Source organism: Athene cunicularia, assembly GCF_003259725.1.
Source record: "Athene cunicularia isolate RWA chromosome 12 unlocalized genomic scaffold, athCun1 chr12_part1, whole genome shotgun sequence".
Classification (NCBI taxonomy): domain Eukaryota; kingdom Metazoa; phylum Chordata; class Aves; order Strigiformes; family Strigidae; genus Athene; species Athene cunicularia.
In genome coordinates, this window is record NW_020799116.1 from 9432667 (window position 1) to 9456570 (window position 23904).

Consider the following 23904-nt stretch of genomic DNA (forward strand, 5'->3'; position numbering starts at 1 on the left):
GGTGGGTTGGTTGCTTGGTTTTGTATGAAAATGCTGGGGATTGTGTTTTACAGGCAGTTGTTATTAGCTTGTGCACACCCTTGTTGTAACTGTACTTCCAGGTATCCTTGTTTATACCTAATCCATATATCTGAAAATAGGGTGTGCCAAGTAAGGTAAAGATTAAAATAAAACAACAACAACAAAATAATAGAGGGAGTAGGCTCTATCTACTGCCTTTCCCTCCCAAAGAACAGAGATAACTGAGGAAGCGATGAGCAGGAGTTTGGCCTCGGTCTTCTTTCCAGCAGAGGACTGCAGTCCATCAGTTCCTGCGCACAGCTTCAGCCCCTCCGCTGTCTGTCATGACCAGAGGGGACCTCCTGGACGTGCGCTCCGGCTGCCCTGCTGCTGCCGGGGAGCGGGGCCACCGCTCCGGGGCAGGCTCCTGATGCTGGCTCCCGATGCTGACTCCCAGGTGCTGCCCTTTCCACAGCCAGGGGGAAGGGAACCCTCCTGGGGCTTTGCATGGCTGGAGAAGAGTTGGGGCCAGAGATGGGCCTTTGGTTTGAGAAGTCATGTATTCCATCTAGCCCACAGTATTCCTGTTGGGATACGTCTTGCGGTGAGGCTGTGGAAGAGCACGCTGGAAAGTTTGCCAGCTTGCACATGGGATTGAACTGGACACGTGATTGCTAGGTGCACTTTATTTTCTGTGCCTTTTGACTTTTCAAATGGTTTTGGAGGTGTCACTGACAGACCAGAATAGAAACGGAATTAACTTGTTTTGTATGAAACTTAATTTTGCTTCTGACAGCCTGGGAAAATTACTGTGTCTTAGAGTGTATCTTCTTCCATGAGTTCTAGAGCAAGGCACAAAAAAGAAGAAAGTTATTAAAGTTGGCAAGTTATTTCACTTAAAACCAGCTGTTTCCTACTAGCAAGTCTCTGTGGGAGTGTAATCTAAGTCAACCATAATTGGTGGGGAGGAGAGGGTTGGGAATGCTAATATAAGTGACTCGTATCTCTTGTTACCTGTTAAGTGAATCCATCCGAGATTGTTCTCTGGTTCTTTCCTTCTGTGTTCTGAGGACTTTGCCTTAAAATCAGTTTAGCTGAACATGAAGTGTTTGCACCCTAAATATACTATTTTATATGTTTTCTTTTTTTATTTCTGCTTGTCAGAGAGCTAATAGTAGGAGGAGGGTTGAGAGGGAACTTTTACTAAGTTCTGATGTTTCTTTTATGGCCTGTTCAATGAACAGAACCAGTTGTAGATCTACTTTGTTTTCATTTTATGTTCTTTGTGGTATGTAGCATCTCTCCAAAACAGATGGCATCCTCTTAAAATTTAAACCAAGTAATTTTGTAATGAACTTAAACACTGTGCAATCTGAAGACAGACATCCCACCAGGACTCCTGGGACTCCTAATGTTTTAAGTACATAGCTAGGTCTCGGGAAGCTTAACATCCCTTCAATGTAATGTTTTTCTTAATTAAACCTGTAATCTGTGAAGCAATTCCAGAAAGATTTACGAAATAATTGCAGTACCTTCATTTCAGGAGGTAGACTTATTTCAGGCACTCTGAATTTTTCTTCCTGTTCTTTAGTTAATTTTAGGCTTTGTCCTGCTTATCTTCCATGGGTCCTATTGAAGTTTGAAAATTAAAATCCTGTAGAATTTATCTAAAGCTTGTAACCTCAGTGTTACATCTGATATTCTGGTTGTTTTCTGCACTTGTGGAGACTTGCAGTCCAACCTGCACTTCATGTCCAAGTCATGTAGTGAGGTTGGGGATCACTGTGTTGTAGCAAAGCTTTCCAGTGTTGTACTAGGTACAGGAGAAGGTACTATATAGGCTGTTCAACATGGATAGTTCTTCTTAAAAATAGTAGGGAAAGCAGTCTGTATGAAGGAGGTAGGGATATTGCAATTACAACTTTGTCTCCTTTCCTTGTAGTTCTTTGACAGTTAATGTTTTTCTGTGATTCTCCAGATTGCAAGACTTTCCTCTCCGTTTCAGGTTCTTAAATTGCCTTTCACTGTTACTTCTGTTACTTGGTTTTTAATGTTTGTTGAATATTGCCCAAACAACTTTGTTAAACATTTCTTGCTTTCTGCTCTTTTTGTTAAAATTGCTAGTCTCCCAAAGTGAATATACCAAGTGGCAAAAGAATCACAAATAAACTTGTCCAGTGGTTAGAAGAAAATACCAGTTAATTCTCTGACAAAAACTATCTTGATAGTGCAAGTGATTGACAGAAGGTTCTCCTTGACAACAACCAGTGCGGTAAGGGAGAAAGCTGCTTTCTCAGTTTCATCAGTACAGACGTTCTCAGTAAGCAGAAGATAAGGGAATGGGGGGAAGTCTTTTGCATTCTGGGTGTGATAGGATTAGATTATTTCCATGTAAAATGCAATTTTGTTTTTGATCTAAGTGTTTGGCAGGATGAATTCTGTGCAAATCATGTTAGTAGAAAAACTACTTACACCTTGCAGGCAACTTTGTGCTAGTAATGCTTTTAAATCAAAGCATAGCATCAGATTACTTGAACTGCTTTCTGGTTGCTAAGGTGGCCTCTGTCCCTTCTTGAAGAGTGCTGTTTATCAAATGGAATTGGCGGATTACCAAACTTGGTTGATGATGTTGCTTGGTGAACTTCGGTTAATCTGTAGCAATGGATTAGTTCTAACAGAAAATCATGTAGTTTGAGTACAAGTGTGAAATAGTTTGCTTTTATTAAAGAATAAAGTTATTTAGGATTGTCTTCTTCCCTGTTTCTGCTCTCCTAATGCTAGGTTGTGCCCTTTGTCTAAATTAATCTTTTTTAAAATTCTTCCTTCCATGTGCAATGGTGATACTTTTGCTGCCCATCAACTTGCAGTGAATACGTACATTGTTGTGGTACAGTTCTGACTGTAGAGTTTTCGCACATTCCTGTGTGTCTTTCTTCACAGGGCTTAACTTTCTTGTCTTCACATAGTAATTCTGACCCCATCCTGGGGTCTTTGTGTGTATGATTTTTTTTATTTTGTATTTATTTATGTTTTTTTAATGTAGCCTGTCATTTTATTTAATCTCTGCTCGCTCATTTCATGTTTTATGTCTTCCCCCACTCTTTAGCCTTTTCTAATGCAGCCTCTGTAATTACATGCAGTATTCTTAAAACTTGCTTATGTTTCTCATATTATTGACTGTTCAGTCAGGTGCTGTCTGCTTTTCTGTTTAATTTCTGTAAAACACAGCTATCTTCAAACACTGAAGTCTCTTCCATCCATGTTTGTTATGTTTCTGATTTTTAGTTAAATTGCAAGGTCAGGAACTGCATTCTGGTACAGTACTATGGTGTTAATCATCTTTTCCTGCCTTAAAGCACAGTTATTTGCATATATTAAATCTAGGACATAGTGTCATGTACTTAAGTAATGTACAAAGACTGAACTGTTGGATTCTGTGTTAGCTTCTGTGCTTTCATCTGTTGCTTGACTACTAAAGGTGCTTTTAAAAAAAAAAAAAAAAAGTTATTGGGTTAAACTACCAGCATTTACATTGGTCCTGGGAGAATTTGAAATGTGTGATTCTGCTATGATACATGTATCTATACAAGCTATAGTTCTGAAGTGTGCTGTGGTGGCTTCTTTTCAGCCTTTTCATTGCTGCCTTCGGTGACTTTTTTTCCTTGCTATATGCTTTTTTCATAAAATCAATTTCTTCCTCTAATTTTCTGTATGTTGGAGCAAAACCTTTACGTTGATATAATGGAAGGATGGTGCAGGAGCTGGTGGGAGGGAAGAAGAGGAGTCTTTAAGAAAAAATCCCAGTTTATGATGATTTGGAGTTGCTTCAAAACTACAGGCTCGTTAGCCCAGGGGAGCTATCTGTACAGGTATATCTATACGTTATGACCCAGATACTGTAGTGAAAGATGCTTTAGATATACATAAAATATATATAATTTCAAAGCTGTCATTCTCTAGGATGACAGTACACTGAACCAAAACATTTTAGGATCAACTGATTTTTTGAAGTATTGTTTCTGAGAGTATTTTTACGGATCATACAGTGCTCATAGGAATGTTTTCTTTGAGTGGCTATAAGAGAGTTCTCAAAGTTGCAGGTATAAATTCACAAGTTAGTGTAGTGGACAGGAAAAGCATGGTTTAGAAGACATAAGTGTGCATTTAGGAAAGACTGATTACGTATAATGCTGAGTGGGAAGAGCAAGTATTTATAAACAAGCCTGCTCAGAAGAAAGCATGAACAGTATTTTCTCCATGGAATTTCTTCAGTTTGGTTTCTTTACAGAGCTTTAAGTGTTTGTCAGGTTTTTTTTCCAGTGTATAAAACTTAATGAGGTTGTACAGAAAGCTCTGCAGAAGAGTTTGCTTTTGCTTCCATTCAGTTCTTGATTTAACTATAGAAGTTACTGATCAAACTTTGTTCATTTTCAGTGTCTCCCATTTTGTAACAAAGCAGCTAAAATAGACATCTTGCATCCTAATGCCGGAGTTGTTCTCAGGGAGCCTGTGATACATGTGGAAGATGTTTCTTTTCTTGAAAACAGCTATTTACCATTTATTTCTCTCTTTGCACTACTGTTGTTTGGCTTTCTAAGTGACCGGTCTTTCAGTGTATGCTGAGAACTTAAAATTTCTAGAGGTGTAGATATAGAATGCTATGATAATCAGGAGGATATGCCATTTTTGATCTTTATTTTTTGTGCTGTATTGGCTAACAGTTCTACCCATCGTTTAGGGACTAATTGGTTTTCCCTGTGGATGAGATGCAAGTGAGTTTCAAGAGTTCAGCTGATACCAACTTGTACATAGCATTTCTGTAGACTGGGAAAACAGGAAAGGTAACTTCCCTCTTTTCACACTGTTGACACTTCCACTGAAGTAAATGGAAATGAAGAAAATCTTCCTGTTCCTGCAGAAATGATTTTTTTTTTTGTCAGAAGTGAGTTCGTTATTTTAACAATTTGTTTTTCAGATATACAGCCAGATACTTTTCAGTTTTGTAGATTGATTTGGTGTAGTGAAAAGTTTAAAAATAGTGTTCAAACAGTGCAGTATGTTGTCAGAAGTGGTAAGTTTCTCGAACAAATACACATAATTAAGGTTGCTTGAAGTAAGATGCTTTTATATATATCCTTTATTAATCCACCTTGTGTATTAGTTTCTTTTCTGAGGACTTGTTCAGAGTTATCTTAAACTAGAGACCTAGCATGCAGCTGCCTAGCAGGTACTGTGGCTGTCTGATCACATGGTGGGTAGATGCTGCTGTTGCAGGGACTGGTTTTGAGAGAAAATGAAGCAATTGCAGTTTGGGCTGAAAGCAGAAGGAGCAGAAACCTGCTTTCCACAACTGCTTCCCCTTGCTGTTGAAGTATTTTCTTCCTCCTATAGGAACAGTGTGTAGTTCTGCCCCCTTCCCAGCAGTCTGGCAGACACAGGATGATCAGTAGGTGAAGTAAGAAAGAAGGGGACAGCTGCTTCCTGGGTTGGTAGGTAAGGTAGGAAGGAGGTAGCTGAAGGATGGTGTGCAGAAGTTGGGGGTTCTTCATCCTAAGGTAATGATAGAAGAGTCGGGCCTCAAAGAAACAAATGACCTGCATTGTAGCCTCCAGAAACCCTCCTTCTTCCTGCCTTCCAGGAATCCACAGTGTTGCCACTGCAGGACTGAATTTTGCCTACACGGTTGAAGTGTCTGGAGCTGACTCAGTCTTTGTGGTGCAAAAATATTTCCTGTTAAGTGGCTGGAGTTCCCATGTAACTTACTGGTAGTGTGATAAAACTGTTCATCAGAATCCAGTTGCATAGATTGTATGTGCTTCAGGGCCATCATCTAAATGGAAGCATGTTTTCATGTCAGCATTACCACACTGAGGTCAGGAGATTATGCTCTAGAAGCACGAGACACCTCTGACTTGGAAGCAGTTGTTTATGGTACAAACGGTAGTCACATCTATGATTGCTGAATTCCCTGCTGCTGTGGCTGCACTACAAGCAGCATGAAAGCTGACTGGTTAAAAGCAAGTGGTACATTCACACTGCGATGTTGAAAAAAACCTGCTTGAAAACAGAGTAAATGGCTAAAGAGCAAGCCTGTCCTGAGCTCCTGCCACTGTGGTTACACTGCTTCTAGCAACAGCTTGTTTAGTTGATGTAGAGCTGGTGTTGCTATATCTGGGTTAGCTGTAGTCAGGCTCGTGACTGCAGGATGAGTTTATACTTAAACTGCTGCTTCTGTTTGTAAGCTGGACTGTGTCGCCTGGTTGGCAGTCATTTATCAAGTGTTTTGAAATCCAGGATGAAAGATGCTCTTCTGTCAGTATTGCATTGTATTGCAGATGTAAATTCTTAGCCTTTTTGTAATTGAAGAACTAATTTAAAATTCTTGGGTTTAAATCAAGTGGCAGTTTTCTAGACTTCTGTATAGGAGTGAAATGTTACTTTCTCTGTTTTCTGTAGCTTCAGCATAAAGAACAAGTCCTGGGTTCTGCATTCAGGAGGTGGATTGCCGTTTGAAACTTTATATACAGTTATTGGTTTCTTTCAGCAACACAACATTGATGATTTAATAGTCTATGGAAATATAAGTGTTAGCATTTAGCAAGAAATAACAATAAAAACAAAGAACAGTTCAAGTTTTAAAGTGTGAAAAAAAAATTCCAAATGAGGTTGCCAAAGAATGTTTAGAATAATAGTGGAATCCCCTTTTGTGAGACAAGTAAAGCTCTTGGGATGCTCTGTAAGGAGTAATCTGACTCTGGCATGGGGTTATTTACTGGATCTTTTCTATCTGATTTGTGACGTGCTTATGTATAAAATGTGTGATTTGTTATGAAAGCTTTAGTCTCATGGTGGTAGCGCTGCAGAGCTGGATAGCTTTTTAATTTAACATTTGTAGTAGTAATGTCTAATGTCGTACATTGGAAACATGATAGTACTCTGCTTTGGCTGTATAATGCTAATTGGACCAATAATCCAGTGAGACTCAGTGATGCTGTTTAATCTATCCATGCCATTCCCTTTTGGGGCCTTATTTCTCCTTTCTTTCTATTTTTGTTTCTGGTTTTATTGTTGTTCACTAAGTCCTGTGTTTCCTCCTTGTCAATAGAAGATGAGGGTTTTGTGTTCAAATCTCTGTAGATAAACCTGAGTTAAGTTTTCTCACTTTTCATCTCATTATTATTTCTTTGAGACAAAGGAGAAAACTAAGGCAAAGATAGTATGACACTGTTTTTGTGGTGAAAGTGGGCTAATATGACTTAATCGGCCTGTGATTTTATATTTGGTAGTACTGAGGCTTTAGAGTCTCATGCAGGACACAAACGCAGTCGTTTTGCTGGGGAGTCACCACATGGCATTCACAGCACAAATAGTTGTATCAGCTCTACAGAAGGTCTGATGTTATGTGGGGTTGAAAATAGTCAGGGCTGTTTAAGCTAGCACTGCTACCAAAGTGTGTAGAAATACAGCCTTTGGCTAAGTAGTATTTCAGCAGGAGCTGAAGGGCTGTCCAGGGGTTCAGATTTTATGCTTGTTTGATTTGAGCCTGTTCATTCCAGATTGCATATGTTACAGATAAATGTCAAAGGTAATTTTCTCTGATTTGTTTATTGTTGGTTTGTTATTCTCCCTGTTTCTTCTTCTTCTCCACTAACATCTCCATGCTGTAGCTGTGAAAGCTGCTGCATCAGCATGTGCAGAATAAAATTAATAGTAAAATTGATAGTAACTGAACTAAAACAGTTGCTTTGAAGTTGGTCCCTATGCTGCTGAGAAATGCACTAGCAAGAGGAGGCCCAGAATGACTTCTGTGACTGTTGTGTGAGGCAGCTGGTGTAGAAGGGCTTTCTCAGCAGTTTCCCACCTTGTCCATTGTGTGCAGTGCGAGATCTGTTTTCTTGAAAATGTCAATATATTGACTTATGTAAATGCTAAAACTTTTAAGTTGTAAGGCAGAAGGTAATTTGGAAATTACTAGATTAGTTACTGTTGTAGGAATGTTTTTCAGGAGTCAAAATTGTTTTGCTCAAATTTTCCTCAGCAAGTGCTAACTGTGGTACAAAACATATTTGCCTTTCTGAGAAAAATTACTATTAAATGCTTTTAAGGTGCATGGGTACTGAGCAGTTAGTTACAAAAGGCCTTTCAGTAAGATTTTGTAATGGAAGCAGATAATGCTGTGTACAATTGCTGTGTGGTTTCCAGACTAGAAACACTTTTTCTTTTTTTTCTTTGTTTTTCCCTCTTGTGAGCTCAATTAAAAGTTTAGCTGGCATGTAGGCTCACTGGTAAATTGTATCGAATGCATGCATATTTCACATTTATGTTTGATTTGTAAATAGATATTAGTACTTTAAGGAAATGGCCTACCCTGTTCTTAATGGCAATTGACTTGTGTAATATTGTTCTACTGTAATTATTTAAATAGTGTTACCATGCTTTAAATTCAGGAAGAAAAATAATGCTGCATTATTTGCCTCATTTAATTTAGGATTGGCATGCCAGCATGAATGTTGTTTTGCAAACGTAAAGTTTTGCTGGTTTTTCCATGTTTTTAGGGCTGACTTACATATGTCTTAATTCTTGTGTTTTATGCAGGGTTCAATGGTCTCAGTTTAAAGGCTATTTTATTTTCAAACTGGAGAAAGTAATGGATGATTTCAGAACTTCAGCTCCTGAACCAAGAGGGCCCCCCAATCCAAATGTGGAATATATTCCCTTCGAAGAGATGAAAGAAAGAATCCTGAAAATTGTCACTGGATTTAATGGGTATGTATTACTTGTCTTCTAAAATCAGGATAACTAAAATATCTTTCTAATTTTTAATTTAGTATTCTCAAATAGATGAGCAGAAGCAAATATATACTAAGGAAATATATTATTGTTTCAGAACTTTCACTTTTACTCTGTCTTTGAATGAAAGGTACGACATCCTGTGATGTCAGTCACTTCAGTTTTTTCAATATGTAGTTAGTTTTTAAGTAATAACATTTCCATGAAGCGTGGTATTACTATGTACATTTAACAGGTAAAATAAATAGTAAAGTCAGATTTCTTTCTTTATCTTTTTGGAATACCTAATTGAGAGAAGTCTTATGGTGTTCAGTTCTGAATTACTTTGTGGCAGTGTAGTAGCTTTTGAAGAAGTAATGCTGTGACAAACATGGTGTAACCAGGAGGAAGGTGTACCTGGTTTTGCACTGTTAAATTGTGCCAGATTCAAATTTATAGATTGAGTGATACTTACTTATTGAGAGACTGGGGGTATTTGATCTATTGCTGACAGTGTCTTAGATCTAAGTGTCTACCCCTTGCTGGTTTCACAATTATGGAAGTTTTCTTTCCTTCAAAATAAAGTTTCTGATTTTACTTTTTCTTTTTTTGTCCTTTATTTGGTTGTCTTTTTTAGTATCTTATATAGTATTTTTCTTGTTTCTAAACTGGATTACATACTTACCATAAGTTGAGTCATCCTGCTTGTGGGTCTTAATGCTTGCTTAAGAGACTTTTTCAGCATTTTTCTCAGTTTGTCAGTAAATGGGCATACTATAAAGCTTGCCTCCCTGTTACCCTGACGTTTTAGATATGGAGGTGCTACTAACATGTCCGTAGTACCATATTTTGATGCTAGGTTAATAATTTTTACTGTCACTGTTCCATACTAATGAATTTATTTGCAGTTTAAGTGTCTCTTATAAATCAGATCTCATCTTCCCCTCCCAAATTGCTCTTGTGTAAGATATTTATAAGAATGTGAAATACAGCTTGTTCTCAGATACTCAGTATTTATACCAGTCTACTTCACTGAAGGACTTTAAAAACAAGCTTACCCTTTATGCCTGAGTCTGCCTCTCTCCCACCTCCCCCCAGCTTTTTGTTAATGCCTCACTGCCCACAAAATTTGTCATGTTCTCGCATGGAGACAGCTAATGAATGGGCTGCTGTTATGGTCTGTTGTTCCAAAGTGTACTAAACAAACCTCTGGGTGACCAAGTCTGGAGCTTACTCTGTGGCTGTGCTGTTTTGATCTATTGCTGGAACACTTAAGGGTGCTCAGCTTCCTCATATTTTGAAGTGGACCACCCAGTCTTTGAGGAAGCAAACTGCATACCTTAGTTACCTTAAAGAAAATAATACATTAGGATGTGTCAGAATCTAGGATTGTAGAACTGTTAATTTAGCTTTCACAATCATATCCTCACTGCAGGAGTTGTAGGATTTACTGAGTCATGTAGAGACGTGTCCAGAAAGTAACAGCAGCAGGTTTTGGTTTGTGCAACTGGATATATTCAGCTTTATTTAGAGTTGTGAATGCCATTTCAGGGTACCATTGTGGACAAGAAAGCTACTTGATGTGACTGACTTATTAGGATGTTTTTATTAGTGTTTGTTTAAAAGAATGAGGGAAAGAGTTCATTAAAACTAGCTAAATTTTTAAAGCTTTTTAAAAGTCAAACTAACGAATTAACAATGGTGTTTTGTTTTGGGCTCTTTCTAGATGAAGTGTAAATAAAGCACAAACCTGCTGTTGTATCCTTCCTGTATCTTAATTGACACTGTGTAACATGCTTGCAGAGACTCTCATGCTATACTTTAGAATTGGAGTAGGAACTTCTTAAAAGTCTTGCCATTTTCTTTATCCTTTGCTAGTGAAGCAGAAAGTTTCAAGGTAAGTTACAGGGGATCTTTGACAGAGGAGGCTTCACAGCATAAATAAAGTAGACATCGGCATTAATAAATTGACATAATCACAATCCAAACTTTCATTTTTGTGTATTTTTTTGCTACAATTTAAAATAGCTGTGATAAGTAACTTTCCCAGATCTCAAATTCTGTCCATACAATGAATTTTTGGTTGGTAATTCATTCTGAACTATAGTGCTAGGAAGTGCAGTTTTGAGTGTGTTTGTCTAGAATTTTAAGTGGCTACCTCAAGTAGGCAGATTAGGACTATTTGTGCAGTTCATGTACTGAACTAATTAAATTTCTAAGTGCTTAAAATCAATTCTCACATTGGTGTTCATGTATAGATTTACACAGATTTCAATTCTATTTTAAAATCACGTTGTTAAACTATTTTAACAGTTGTACTGAAAAGAACTCATGAGATGAAATTAACTTCGGGTTTTGCCAACTAAAAACACAAATGTTGAACAAATTACATGCAAAGGTTTTAGTGTGACACTTGGTGCCATCTGCTGCTCAGCAAGTGAAGTTCAGTTTACTGTGGAAGATTTTTGAGGGAAATTAACTGGTTTTGGCTTTTGTTTAAGCCTTTTATAGCTGAGAATGAAATAGGAAGGCAACTTTTACTTTTATAGTTAGTTGCAGGCTGCACACTTTATTGAGTATGCTTTATTCCCTGAGTAGCCAGAACTGTATTGATTCCACAAAATACTTCACATCTTGGTACTGCAGGTGTCCAGTTAGGTACAGTTAAATATAAATTAGCCAGGCAGTGATTCTCCAGGATGTCTTACAAATTTGGCTGATGAAAAAGAATTTAAAATTCCTTGTGGTTTTGTTTCTGTGAAATAAATTGATTTTGAACGGACAGTCTAGTCAAGTGGTTCTGAATCTGTGGTCTGTGGACCCCTGGGGGGCTGCGGTGTTGTCACAGGGGGTCTGTGAAGGCTTAAAGCAGGGGTGGGGAACGTCCAGCCCAGAAACATTTGGTCTGGCCTGCAGCAAGCACTGCACCTCCTTTTACCACAGCTCCCTCCCCTCAATGTTTTCATACTCAAGCCCCCTCTCCATGCCTCCCCTGACGGGAACCACTGCAACTAGGCAGTTTTTCCTCTTAAAGACATTTTCTTAACCCAACAGCCCTTTTTAGGGCCACAATGGAGCTGGAGTCTATTCCTCCAAGTGGTGGCCCTGGACCTGTTATCAAAATACATGGTGACTGAACACAGACAAACAAGGGGGGAGGTGAGATGAATTACAAAAACTCCTCATTGAATTTTTATGTAGAAATTGGCATCAAATTTGGAATTAGCACATTAAAATAACATAAAACAGGTTATTTGATGCTGTTATTTTAAATTCATATGGAACCATTGCAATAAAGATATTATAATAGGAGTGTGTGCATTAACAGATTAACTTACTTCCTCATCTCTTCAAATTTGAAGACCCTTCATGAGAAAATTGAAATAAATATTTGATGCAGTCTAGTGCTCTAAATCGTGAATTAAGTCTTGGTCTGTGGCCACAAAAGGTATTTAAGGGAGTCCATCATGAAGGAAAGGTTGAGAACTCCTGGTCTAGTCTGTTAAAAAATTACAAAGACTCTTTAATTATGGACTTTTCAACCCAAAGCCAAAATGGCCAGCAATGAGAAACAACAGATACAATTAGCAGTGTAACTATGTGGAAAAGTTAACTGATCAAGTAAGTTCTTTGTGACTAAGGTAGAGTTGGGAGTTTTGTTCTGCACTAAGCAGAAGCTGAACATTGTAAAGATTTTGCATGTCAGAAAGTACTTTTTGACCAGAAGTTTTGAACAGCAGCACTATATGATTGATACTAAGAAAGCTTTAGGAAAATTAATGACAGAACCATTGTCAAGTTTAAGAGCTTTCATGTAATAAGCTGAAATCAAAGGAATGCTTGTTCTTGGTTTGTTCTGGTTTGTACCTGGCAAATTCTGGAGACAGGGGAGGATATACATCTGGGTCAAAAGAGGGAGGTTAAAGGTATTTTGCCTGTGTGCCAAAACACTCAGTTTCTGCTATTTTACTTGCTTTTAAGTGATAACATATCAAAACAAATGTTTTAGAAATACTGTCTTAACAGCGTTACTTTTTGCAAGTGTTTAATGTATTGAATACTTCATCAACGGTATTCTAATTCTCCACAGCTGCTTGATGGAGATTAACTTCTGTTCTTAGAAGTCAAGTAAAGATAAATTAGTATGGTGTAATTTGGGGTGAATAACAAGGGAAGTTATTACCTAGTAGAGTAAAAGTGCACTATACCTTCTGTGGTTTTTCAGGTAGCTGTGTTGGAACTAGGGCTAAGGGTGGTTGCACTGTAGCCTACCTCCTACTGTTTCCCAGTTGAGGATTATGACTTCCTCAGTAACCTAATATAGAGACAGCTCTGAAAACATAATTGTTGATACTTGGTCACTCTCGTTCTGATTACTGATAGGGTTTGGTTAAAGTGTTGTGTAGTATGGTTAATCATAGCCATGCTGACTTGTTCGTACTGAGTAGCAGTAGATCTGTGCATCTTTAAGATGTGGCTTTTTAGCTTATGAGCTAAGCTTGAGATACATACTGCATTAGCTAATGAAAAAGGCTTAAGATACTGTGTACTGAGTTCCTCAGAAAATAATAAAAATTGAACTTTTACAAAAAATTACAATATAAGGATATATACACACACGTATGTCTGTTTTGATATTGCTCTGGATTTGGTGTATTAGTCATATTCCCAACCAAGAAATGGTTCTTAAATATTAAATATTCTTCTTAGATGAATTTTTGAAAAGCTTATGGCTTCAACTTCAAATATTAGACTGTAAAAATGCATGATTATTTATTATTTTCTTGAAATAACTTTTAAAGTACTTTACTATTTTGTTAAAAGTCATGGAAGTTTGTTAAAAAGTGACACTGAATTTGCAGGGAAAGCATATGACAGATAACTGGTAAATATGTGAAGTATTGCTTGTGTGAAAGGTCAGGTTCTCACTGAGGTAGGGATGCAATTGAGTGCAGAATTGTCAGAAAACAATGTGTGGATGTGATGCGTATGGATTTATATATTTATTACTCTTGAGTTTATTTTTACTGAGCTGTTCCTTGATAAATATACTGTCTAGTGGTGGCAAAATAGAGTATTTGTAATAGATTAAGTAGAATGGTTCTACTCATTCCAAGATTAATGCTTTTTCCATAAATGTATTTTGTAAAACATGAAATAAACTGCCAAGCTGAGAATTTTTTAGCTCTAGTGTGTATGACTCAAACTTGTTTTGAACTGCTTACCCTTTCTGTTCTATGTATTTGAATAATAAATACAGTCCTAAACTATTTTACTGTTGATCTGATTTCCTTTTCATTGTTTTAATGAATTGCTTGAGTTGTGGCAGTGAGCACAAAAGGCAGTGCTTTGTAACCTCAGTGTATGTATGAGAGGTAGTTATTCAAGGCCTTCTTTTTCCCTGTATTGCTAAAAATAACAAATTTCAGTACTGTTTTCCTTCTGTCTTCTCAGTGAGGGGGAGAAAGCAATAACATTGTTGTTTCTTAACAGTCATATTCATTAAAATAAAATTAAATTGTTATAAATCTTATTTCATTGCAGCATCCCCTTCACTATTCAGCGACTCTGTGAGTTGCTGACAGATCCTAGGAGGAATTACACAGGAACCGACAAATTTCTAAGAGGTGTGGAAAAGGTACGTATTTTTCTGAGAGAGAACACAGCTGAACAGTCACAACTACCACTTAAATAACTTCTGAATTGCTCCCAAAGGTTTCATTATGGCTCATAGCCATAGTATAGCTAATAGCTACTCTAAGTGTATGAGTTTTTTGATGTTAAAAGGTATGAAACAAGGAGGTTTAAAATAAGACATAACAGTAAATCTTAGGGCTGTAACTGTTCTGTTTCCTGATCACTGTGCAGTACTCAAACTGCTATTTGTGTAATGTAACTTTGTATATTGAGTCCTAGCTAGAAATAATCAAATAATCAGCTGAGATAATTTGAATCTTTTTTGATCGGGCATTTCCTTTCACATTTGGGTTCAGATTAGATTCACTAGGTGAAGGAGAAGGGAGGCTTCATCCCCTTAGTGTCTTTTGTTCCAGTATTTAAATCTTCTTGTGTAGAGGACTGTGCCTTTGTAAAAGCGTACAGTTGTCATTTAATGGTATTTTATAGCTTATGTCAGGATGTGGGACCTTTCAGAAGTAGGTAACGGACTTTCAGGATGTGGCTCCATATAGGATTTTCTTGATGGCAGAGTGGCTTGAGGCTACTCCTTAGACTGTTTGGTTGAAGAAAGGTTAACTTGTAAATGGAGTGGTTTCCACAGTTACAGTGGATGCACTCAGGTGTTTTCTTGCAAGTTAAAATGGGAAGGAGATGGTCAGGAATAAATGATGAGACAGGGATTTCACAAAGCAGTGTCCTAACCAACAAGGATATCTGGAAAACACACCTCAGGTTTTATGGAGAACCCTCATTGAAGTTCATTTGGGTTAATGTGATAAAAACCCCCTGAATAATTGGGCCAAGTATTGATCTGAAGAGAGAAACTTACCTAATTGTTAAGCTAGTTTTCTAGATGTTAAAATTTAGTTTGCAGTGCCATTCAGGAGGGAGAGGTGGCTAAGCAAAACATACTGAATTAATCATTATTTCTGCCCTTTGTTTATGCAGGGCCAAAAGAATTTGACATTTGAAATATTGCTGTGCCAAAAAAAACCTGAGTGCTTGAACCCTTCTGAATGCAGGACTCGCGTACAAATAGAGCATTTCTCCAGCGATTCAGAAGTTTTCAACATTTTGCAATACTTTGCTTTCCAGAGTTACTTCAGTTAAAAATTACAGACACTTGGGCCTGAGGCTTAATGTGCTGGTCCCATTGTGACAGTAACCTGCTTGTGAAAATACTGACTTGTAGTGTAATTGTGGCCTGACCTTGTAAAGAGGGAGTAGAGAGCCTTTTTATGTAGCTGTCATCTGTTGTTAGCTTTCAACCCAATTATCTGTAGAGATACTTTAACAGATATGACCAAAATCCTGTAGGCCTTTAAGATTTGGGGTGTCGTCAAGAGCTGAAGCTTCTGTTTATGCCCTCTTAACGTGTTGTTCGTGTCTTACAGAATGTCATGGTTGTCAGCTGTGTATATCCATCTTCAGAGTAAGTATAATCTTTTTCTTGGAACTTTCAGCTTATGTTAGTAGAGGAGAGAATGTGTGTCTAATATATTTCTCTTTTTGGCAGTAGTTGTATTGAAAAGACAGACATGCAGAGTTCAGTTTTCATTATCAATAGTTGCATCAACAGTAGTGATGGAGGTCTGCAAGTGTTACATGTAGTAATTTGGAAATGAACAAACAGCTTTGGAATTGGATAGATGGTACAGTGCAGTATTATCCCCCAACACTAAGCTCTTGCTTTATACCATAGCTGGTGGTGGAAAAAATGGATACTCCAATTTACAGTTGTGCTGTAAATTCATATTCTAACCTGTTTCTCTAGAATAATGTATAGAGGGAGAACCCCTTAAGAACTGGCAGTGGGGGACTGTTGAAGTTGGGGAGGGAAATTCAGTGCTAACAATCTTAAAGTAATTTAAAGTTCCTTTATTCATAACTTTTTTTTTTTTTGTTAGGAAAAATAATTCCAATAGTTTAAATCGGATGAATGGTGTTATGTTCCCAGGAAATTCACCAGGTTACTCTGACAGGTAAGTTTAGTTTTGGGATTTAACTTTTTCTGAATAAAAGCAAGGTAATTCTGGAAATAGCTGGTACAGATCCTTTATTCTGATTTCAAAAAAGTAGCCTCAGAAATGGGGTGTGACATGGAATACTGGGGGAAGAAGGGTAGAGGAGGCACAAAAATACACACTATGTACTCTGTTGTGATCTTTTTGTAACCTTATTGTTCAGAATTTTTTAAATTGTTATTTGAAGTTTATATCATAGTTTGCATGCTGTAGGCAAGAAATTTTTTATTCCACATAAAATAGCAAAGTACCTGGTCTGCTTTGTTTCATTTTGGTGGCCTTTTAAAACAAGGGTATAGCTGCTTTCTGCCTATTAGGAACAAATTTCTTTACTAAAAGGGTGGGTTAATTTTTTATTATTTTTAAAGATCTAATGTAAACGGTCCTGGAACTCCCAGACCAGTAAATCGACCGAAGGTTTCTTTGTCAACTCCTATGACAACAAACGGTTTGCCAGACAGCACGGAACATAAAGAATCGAGCTTGCAGCAAACGGAAGATAAAAAACACAGGTTTGTGCGGAGTAATGTATTTTGTGTTTTTAATGTTCTCAGATTTTTTCACTTATATTTTAAAAATATTTTAAAAGAGAATGGCCATCTAAGGTATGTGTAATTAAGTCTTAACATGAATATGTGTGTCAGATTTTGATGTGTATTACTACTGTTTGGGCTGTCTAGATAACAGTTCAGGTTTCCCCAGTTGCAGTAACACATGTCCTAAACATATGGGATATATAGTAAAAATGAAGAGTAAATAATAGAATTCAGAAATCCACAATTACCATATTTGTGTCAGGATGTTAAACTATAACCAGATAGGATATTTCATAAACGTTTGCCACTGATTCTAACAGTAGGAGCTGTCTGTAGTTTGGATCCACCAGAATAGCCTGACCACTGCATTTTCATCGACAGTCCGGTGAAGGAAGAGTGATGGCTTTGAGGTTTTGTTATGTATTAAGTGAAGTGAGTTCTACTGCTCTCGCTCAAGTGTTTAACTTGTAGTAGCTGCTACTTTTTTTTAAAGTATGACAAGATACAGAATGTTATTCTTAAATAAAAACCGCAACTGCTTTTGTTGTTTATAGTGAATCACCAGCATCTGAATCAGAAGGTACTCAGAGCAGCCCAGTAAAAAATAAACATTCTGAAGATGATCCTGCAGAAGCAGAAGGACATGAGGTAAAAAGACTAAAATTTGACAAGGAAGGGGAAGCCAGAGATGCACCTAACCAAACTGCCTCCAGCGAAGTTTCTTTAGGCATGGGGGAAGAGACAGAATCATCCTCTACATCTCAGGATAAAGAAAAAGATGCTGCTTGTGCCAGACAGCACTGTACAGAGGAAGAGGAGGAAGGTATTTCAGATTTTATTGTCTTTTCTCTGTGCATTTTCCAAGGAGTTGGGATTTCCCTTGCTGGAGGCCAATGCTGTTGGGATTGCTGCATGTCTCCAGTTTTGCATAAAGATGAACTGCTTGTTCATACTTCAATTTTGCATAATTTAGCAAGTCAGTTATTTCTTCTTTTTTTTCTTTGTCCTACATCTCTATTAAAAAACTTACAAAATGGTACTTAACATCTTTGTAGGCAGTAAATTACGTGAGGGTGGTAATGATGCACCAAGAATTTGAGAATCCATGCTTTAGGGTATCATCAGATGTTCTCATCTCTTCACTGGAAGGGGGATGGGTCATATCTACATTTGACTGTCTTAATTATTAATAAATTGCGGATATAAAGTTACGTTCTTTCACTGAGAAGGCTGAGTAACCATCTCTCCAGATCCTATTGAGAACACTGAAAATTACCTCACTCTAAGGCAGGCCCTGTACCTAATTAAAAAGAGAACGCTGCAATTAAGAGACTGGTCTATTTTTTACATATTGTCCAAAGTTTCCTGTAAATATTTGATTTTGTGACTCATTTATTTGTAAAATGTTCCTCTAGATCATAATGGATGTACACTTGAAACATTACCTTTTTCAATGTTTCCAAAAGACTGCTTCTGATGACAAGTGAAGGAATGTGGGGAAGCAAGAAAAAGCTACTTGTTAGCCTGTGCCTTTATCCACTGAAGCTTAATTAACTGCAGCTACCTATTTAATAAAAAAAAAATTGGACTTTATTCTGTGGCGTATTGGGATAGTCGAGCTATCCTGATGAAGTTGGCTGATATTTAACATCTTCTAATAAACTTGGGGTTTGTCAGTTTTTCCTGTCCTTGGCTGTGCTGTACAAGTATTGCTCAGTATAGCTGTGAATGGAAAGTTAGCAAGATCAAGATACGTTTAAAAATGCCTTAGTAATACTGTACTTTTCCTGTTTTCTAGAGTCCTTCATGTCTCCCAGAAATGCTGGTCCAGACAGAAAAGATCAAGAAAAAGACACTGAATCCTCAACTGTGAATGAAGAGACCTCTGAGGAGAACAATCAAATGGAGGAGTCTGATCAGTCTCAAGCAGAGAAGGATTTACACTCGGATGACAGTGAAATTAGTGGATCTGCCAGTAGTGGAGCTGACTGCAGTGAAACTGAAGAATTAGGGGCCTACGCTAGTGAAACTCCAGAAATTTCATCAGAGACCCCTATGGAAAACAGTGATGAAGCCACAGAAGTTGCAGATGAACCTATGGAGCAAGACTAATTTAAATACACTTAGATGCAGTATTTTCCATAAGGCTCCGGTTTTACACTGTATAAATAATTTTATGTAATAAAGTGGACCTTTAGTTTTACAAAAAGAAGCAGGTTGTAAAATAAACTTCTCCATGGATTGAACCTTGAAAGAGTTGTACATGATAAGAACTGTGAATACCAGCTCCTTCAGGTCCTGCTTACCGCTGAACTTTCGTTTGGTCAAATCAGTGGTTTGTGTATAGTTTTTTTTATTTAGAATAAAAGTTTTTAAACTGGAAGGTAATTATAATTTTGACAACTTTTTTGGAGATTACCACACCTAGTTGTATGTAAGCAAGAAAGCTTTTTGTCTTGTCTTTTTCTGACAGCTATAGCAGTTACTTCATATTTTGGTTACAGTTTCAACATTTGACATGTGAAATATGGGGTTTCATGCTGGTTTCCAGATTTTTATTTGAATACATACTATGAAACCTTATGTTGTGTGTTTAAAATGTGTTGCATTTCACACACATATGCACGCATGCACACGTATGTGTACCCTCACTGTTCTAAGGGGGAAATGGTATATTTTTCTGTTTCTGTAAAAGATAAATACAGCAAATACTTTTTCTATAGGGAAAGACTGAGTTCACCTCTCAAGGCACTTTGTTTTGCCTCTGGAAAACAAAACAAATGAAATCTGGCCCATATGAAACCCTGGAAATACTAACATTGTTGAAAACACCAGAGTAAACACATTCCAAGAGAACTGTTCAGATTACAACATTTTTGTATACTTCTGAGGTGCCTGAGTGAAAGGATTTCATTAATTAATTTATGAGAAAATGTGCTTTATGTTGAAAACGTTGTAATCAAAACATTAGCTTAAACTTTTGTAGAAGAAATGTTTGAAAATATGCTAAGAAAATATCTTGGAAGAAAAGAACAGGTACTTGCCTTTTTGAGTGCTTCTTGGAGCATTGTGAATATTGTAGAGAAGTCTCAAAATTATTCTAAGGTATGCAGACAGCATTGGTATGATCACACCACTGTATTGGAAGAATTAATATATGACCGTAGTTATGGACCTGAGCTAAATGACTAAAGGGTTTAGGGGTGCATAGAAATCGCCATGATTTGTATAACATTTTGGAAGTGAACTAAATATTTTTGAACATGCTACTTTGACAGCCAGTGTTACATTTTTTTCAAACCAGCTCAAAGCACAAACTACTGCTTTAAACTCTCGATATTTTCCAGTTCCCATATTTAAAGACATGCAAGCTGCAACCTCCCAGTCACAATTACTGGCTGCCAAATTTATACCTGTTTCTTCAACTGTACCTTTTTGATATTTAGAATTTTTAAATTTCTGTAAAGTAGACTTTTGTAGATTGTAATGAGTGCTCACTGCCATTGTGAAACGGTATATAATTGTATAATTTCTGTGTGTAAACTGAATGCTTGGGCTTTCAATACAGTATTCATATAAAGCAATAAATATTAATGTTATGAAATATCTGAGTACATTTTTATCAGAATTGTCCCTCTTCAGTTTTAAGTTCACATACCTGAAGTACAAAAATGACCTCTAAAATGCATGCTGATAGTTTCCTGTACTACATGGTATGCTTTGTATTGTTTTGGGGGAAATCTAGGTTTTGTTTAATACCAGAATAATTTGGCTAAATTGGAATATTTATAAAGTGATTTCTTGCTGACATTACTTATCAAGTTCTAAGCAGACAGAATTCAGGGAGATGCTTGCCAAAAAAAAAAAAATTGGATTGATTAAGATCCCCTTACAACAAGGAAAATTGTACTTTGATTCATTTTCATTGTGCTTAAGGGTTGGATGTGTATTATAAAACTAAAGACTGAACCAAAATGTTGAAATTAGGAAAGTTTAAAGATAGTGACGTCTTACACTTTGGGTTTTTTTAAATATTTTGCCAATGAGAACAAAATTTTAAAATTTTTAAGTTTAGAGATTTTTGAAATTTTCTTTAGACTGTTTATTTGTGAAGATACTGTCAATAAACTTGTTCTTTAAGCACCTGTGACCTTTTGATGTTTGTTTTGGCAGCACTAGTGCCACTGTTGCAAAGACTGGCAGAAGAACTTTGAGGTATGGATACATTTAAATCTCTGCTTTTTTTATTTTTTGTAATGGCTAATAAAAATTGAAATCGTGCTTTAACATCACAGTAAGCATCTTAATACTAAACATGTGCCTACATTTAAAGTTTGCTGTTACTAAGTCAGAGAAGATTCCCCCTTTTTTAAAAAAAATGTGCATTTAAAAGCAAAACAAATGAACTGCATTTCTAAGCAGCTGTTTTGTCAGAGGCATTGCACACTTCCAGACACAGGCACCTGTTCTTCTGTGTGCAAGGAGGTGTGACACTGAATCTATTTTCATAGCTTGTATTTTTCAAATCTGGATGCTTTAAATTCTGTAATTCCATACATTCAAAGTGTGCTTCTGTATACAGCTATTCAGATAGAATTCTGCTTGCATTCTGGTTAAACCCCAGAAAACCAGGCAGCAGGTGCTTTATAGAGTTCATGGGTGTATTTCTTATTAAAAAACCCTATTATCTGTTATAAAGAGAAACTGTAACGGAGTTTAGTTTCCAGAATACAAGATAAGGGTCTGCCTTAATTCTGCTCTTGATATTTAAAAAAATCGCTATCTCAGAAAAGGTGATTTCCTTAAAGTATCCAAAGTATGCTCTTGTCAGCCTTGATTTTTAAACCTCAGGGACTGTGTTAGTGCTTGCAATAGAAACAGTTTTCTCATAGAGCGCATGTTTGAGGTTAGAAAGACTAGTATGTGGAAGTTAATATGTCCTCAGAAGTTACAAAAAGTTTGAGTTAGTTCAGTGAACAGAACGGAGGTTGCTGGAATTGGGGGTTAGTTTATGTGCTGGGGGAGCAGTGGCCAGGCTCCCCAGGGCAGGGGTGACTGCAGGGAAGCCAGGCATCCTTTGGTCCTCTAACCAGCACCCACAACAGCAAAAGCCATATCCCTGTACGCAACCTCGATTTGTGTCCTTGCCCACAGTGCTCTGAGCCCGTGGCAAGCTTGGGAACAAGGGTTATTACTGCTTTTTGTATTGCTAACCAGGTCCAGGATAAACTTGGATTTCTTCTTTAAATCCTCTTAGATCTACTGATGGCTTGAACAAAATAAATTTTTTTAAAAATACAAAAAATCGTGTTCTGAGGGTTTCCAAGGCTAAGTCATCTCTGAGTCTCTATCGCTTACTTTTTTTACACATTTCATCATGATGTATTCCTACTTGGAAAAGTAAATTAGAATTGCTTTCCAGTTTATGCCTAGCCTAGGGGATGCGGGAAGTGGGCTGAAAAATATTTTTTCTGCTCCTTCAGTCTCTGAGAAATTTTGTATATGTGGTGTTTTTTACTCAGGCGTTTCACTGAAAAGCTGCATCATGACTTCAGAAAGATTGCCCCGGGTCTGGTACAAAAGAATCAAGCTTTTATTTTTAGCTTCTTTGTCAATTGTATGTGGGGGGAAAAAAAAAAACAAACAACAAAACCAGAGCTGAAGCCTGATAGAATCTTAGTTACACAAGTTTTCTGTTGCAATAGTTAAGTGGCAACCCAGTGATTAATTAAAAAAAAATTTTTTTTTTTTTTTTCTAGAGTGAATGCCTTCTATTGACTACAACTATACAAAACGCCCTTCTGCAATCCTTTGGCATTTGTTATTCATATAGTGCATTTCTAGGAAGAGTTTAAAGTTTATTTGCATCTCAATGTGTCTGAGGTCAGTGTTTTTCAGTTAGACAAGTACAGAAGAGGTATGGATTACCAATGGCATCCTAGTTACATCCCTGCCATGACCAGTGATAGACTCACCTTTTGTCACCTAACTGGCTCTTCATCCTCATTTGCCTCAAGGACAGTCATGCAAGTTCTTTATGGATATAATGTTTTTGTAGTATCTGCATGGTTTAACTGAAAGGGGTTAGCTCTAAAATGTGCGTATGTGGGCTCTATCATGTACCTATGCATTCGTGCTCTCTATATTCTGTGCAGGGAATCATTCTCCTGCTGGGCCTGTCCCACAGGCTGATAGCTGGAACCAGTTTATGGCATATTTCATCTTCATTTCTGTATTTGTGAACAGGTTCTGGGACACGAGGCACTTATTTCCAAGATTTCTACAGCCTGTCAAAAAATACTCGTGCCAACAACTAACCTCCTGCAGATTTAAGTTTTTAGGTTACAAAATAATCCTGTGTTTTCTATCTGGCAAAGGGTGTTCTAGTTTTTACGGTTAGAAATTGCAATTATGGTTCTGAACGATTCTGAACGATCTTTTAATGGATGTAAACAAGGCACCTGTAGTCATTCCCCAAGTGTTGGACTATTATTTACCAAGGTTCGCTGTGAACCGTTGCATTATTTTGTTTGTAAATCGATCCTCTGTCCTCACATTCCCTCACTCGGGGAAGCTGCTTTTCTCCATCCATGTTTACTGCAATAAACTACAGACAAAGTTCTTGGACTGCTTCTGGCCTTTGGAAATTCTTGCCCTGAGGAAGTGGGGACAGAAACTACTTGGGACTGGGCTTTTCCCGGCATCTTTTACTCTGTGGTCCTATTTGTAGTGGCTGCCAGTCACCACAGGGAAGGATTGGGGAAGTTTTGAGAGCCTGTGGCCGCCCGCAGTGCAGGCTGGTGTTGGCCGATGCCTGCGAGCCCCTGTGGGCCCCTGCGAGCCCCTGCGGGCCCCTGCGAGCCCCTGCGGGCCCCTGCGGGCCCCTGCGGGCCCCT

General features: G+C 37.5%; 1 protein-coding gene across 1 annotated transcript in view; it reads left to right on the forward strand.

The window, feature by feature from the left end:
* Positions 1-20900, forward strand: part of PPP4R2 (protein phosphatase 4 regulatory subunit 2) — a 33083-nt gene extending 12183 nt beyond the window's left edge. The window contains exons 3-9 of the mRNA XM_026857562.1: positions 8596-8766; positions 14314-14407; positions 15843-15880; positions 16356-16430; positions 16841-16984; positions 17563-17831; positions 18807-20900. Coding sequence (XP_026713363.1) covers positions 8596-8766; positions 14314-14407; positions 15843-15880; positions 16356-16430; positions 16841-16984; positions 17563-17831; positions 18807-19120 — 1105 coding nt within the window. The 3' untranslated portion in view covers positions 19121-20900. The remainder of the gene's footprint in view (positions 1-8595; positions 8767-14313; positions 14408-15842; positions 15881-16355; positions 16431-16840; positions 16985-17562; positions 17832-18806) is intronic.
* The last annotated feature ends 3004 nt before the right edge of the window (positions 20901-23904 follow it).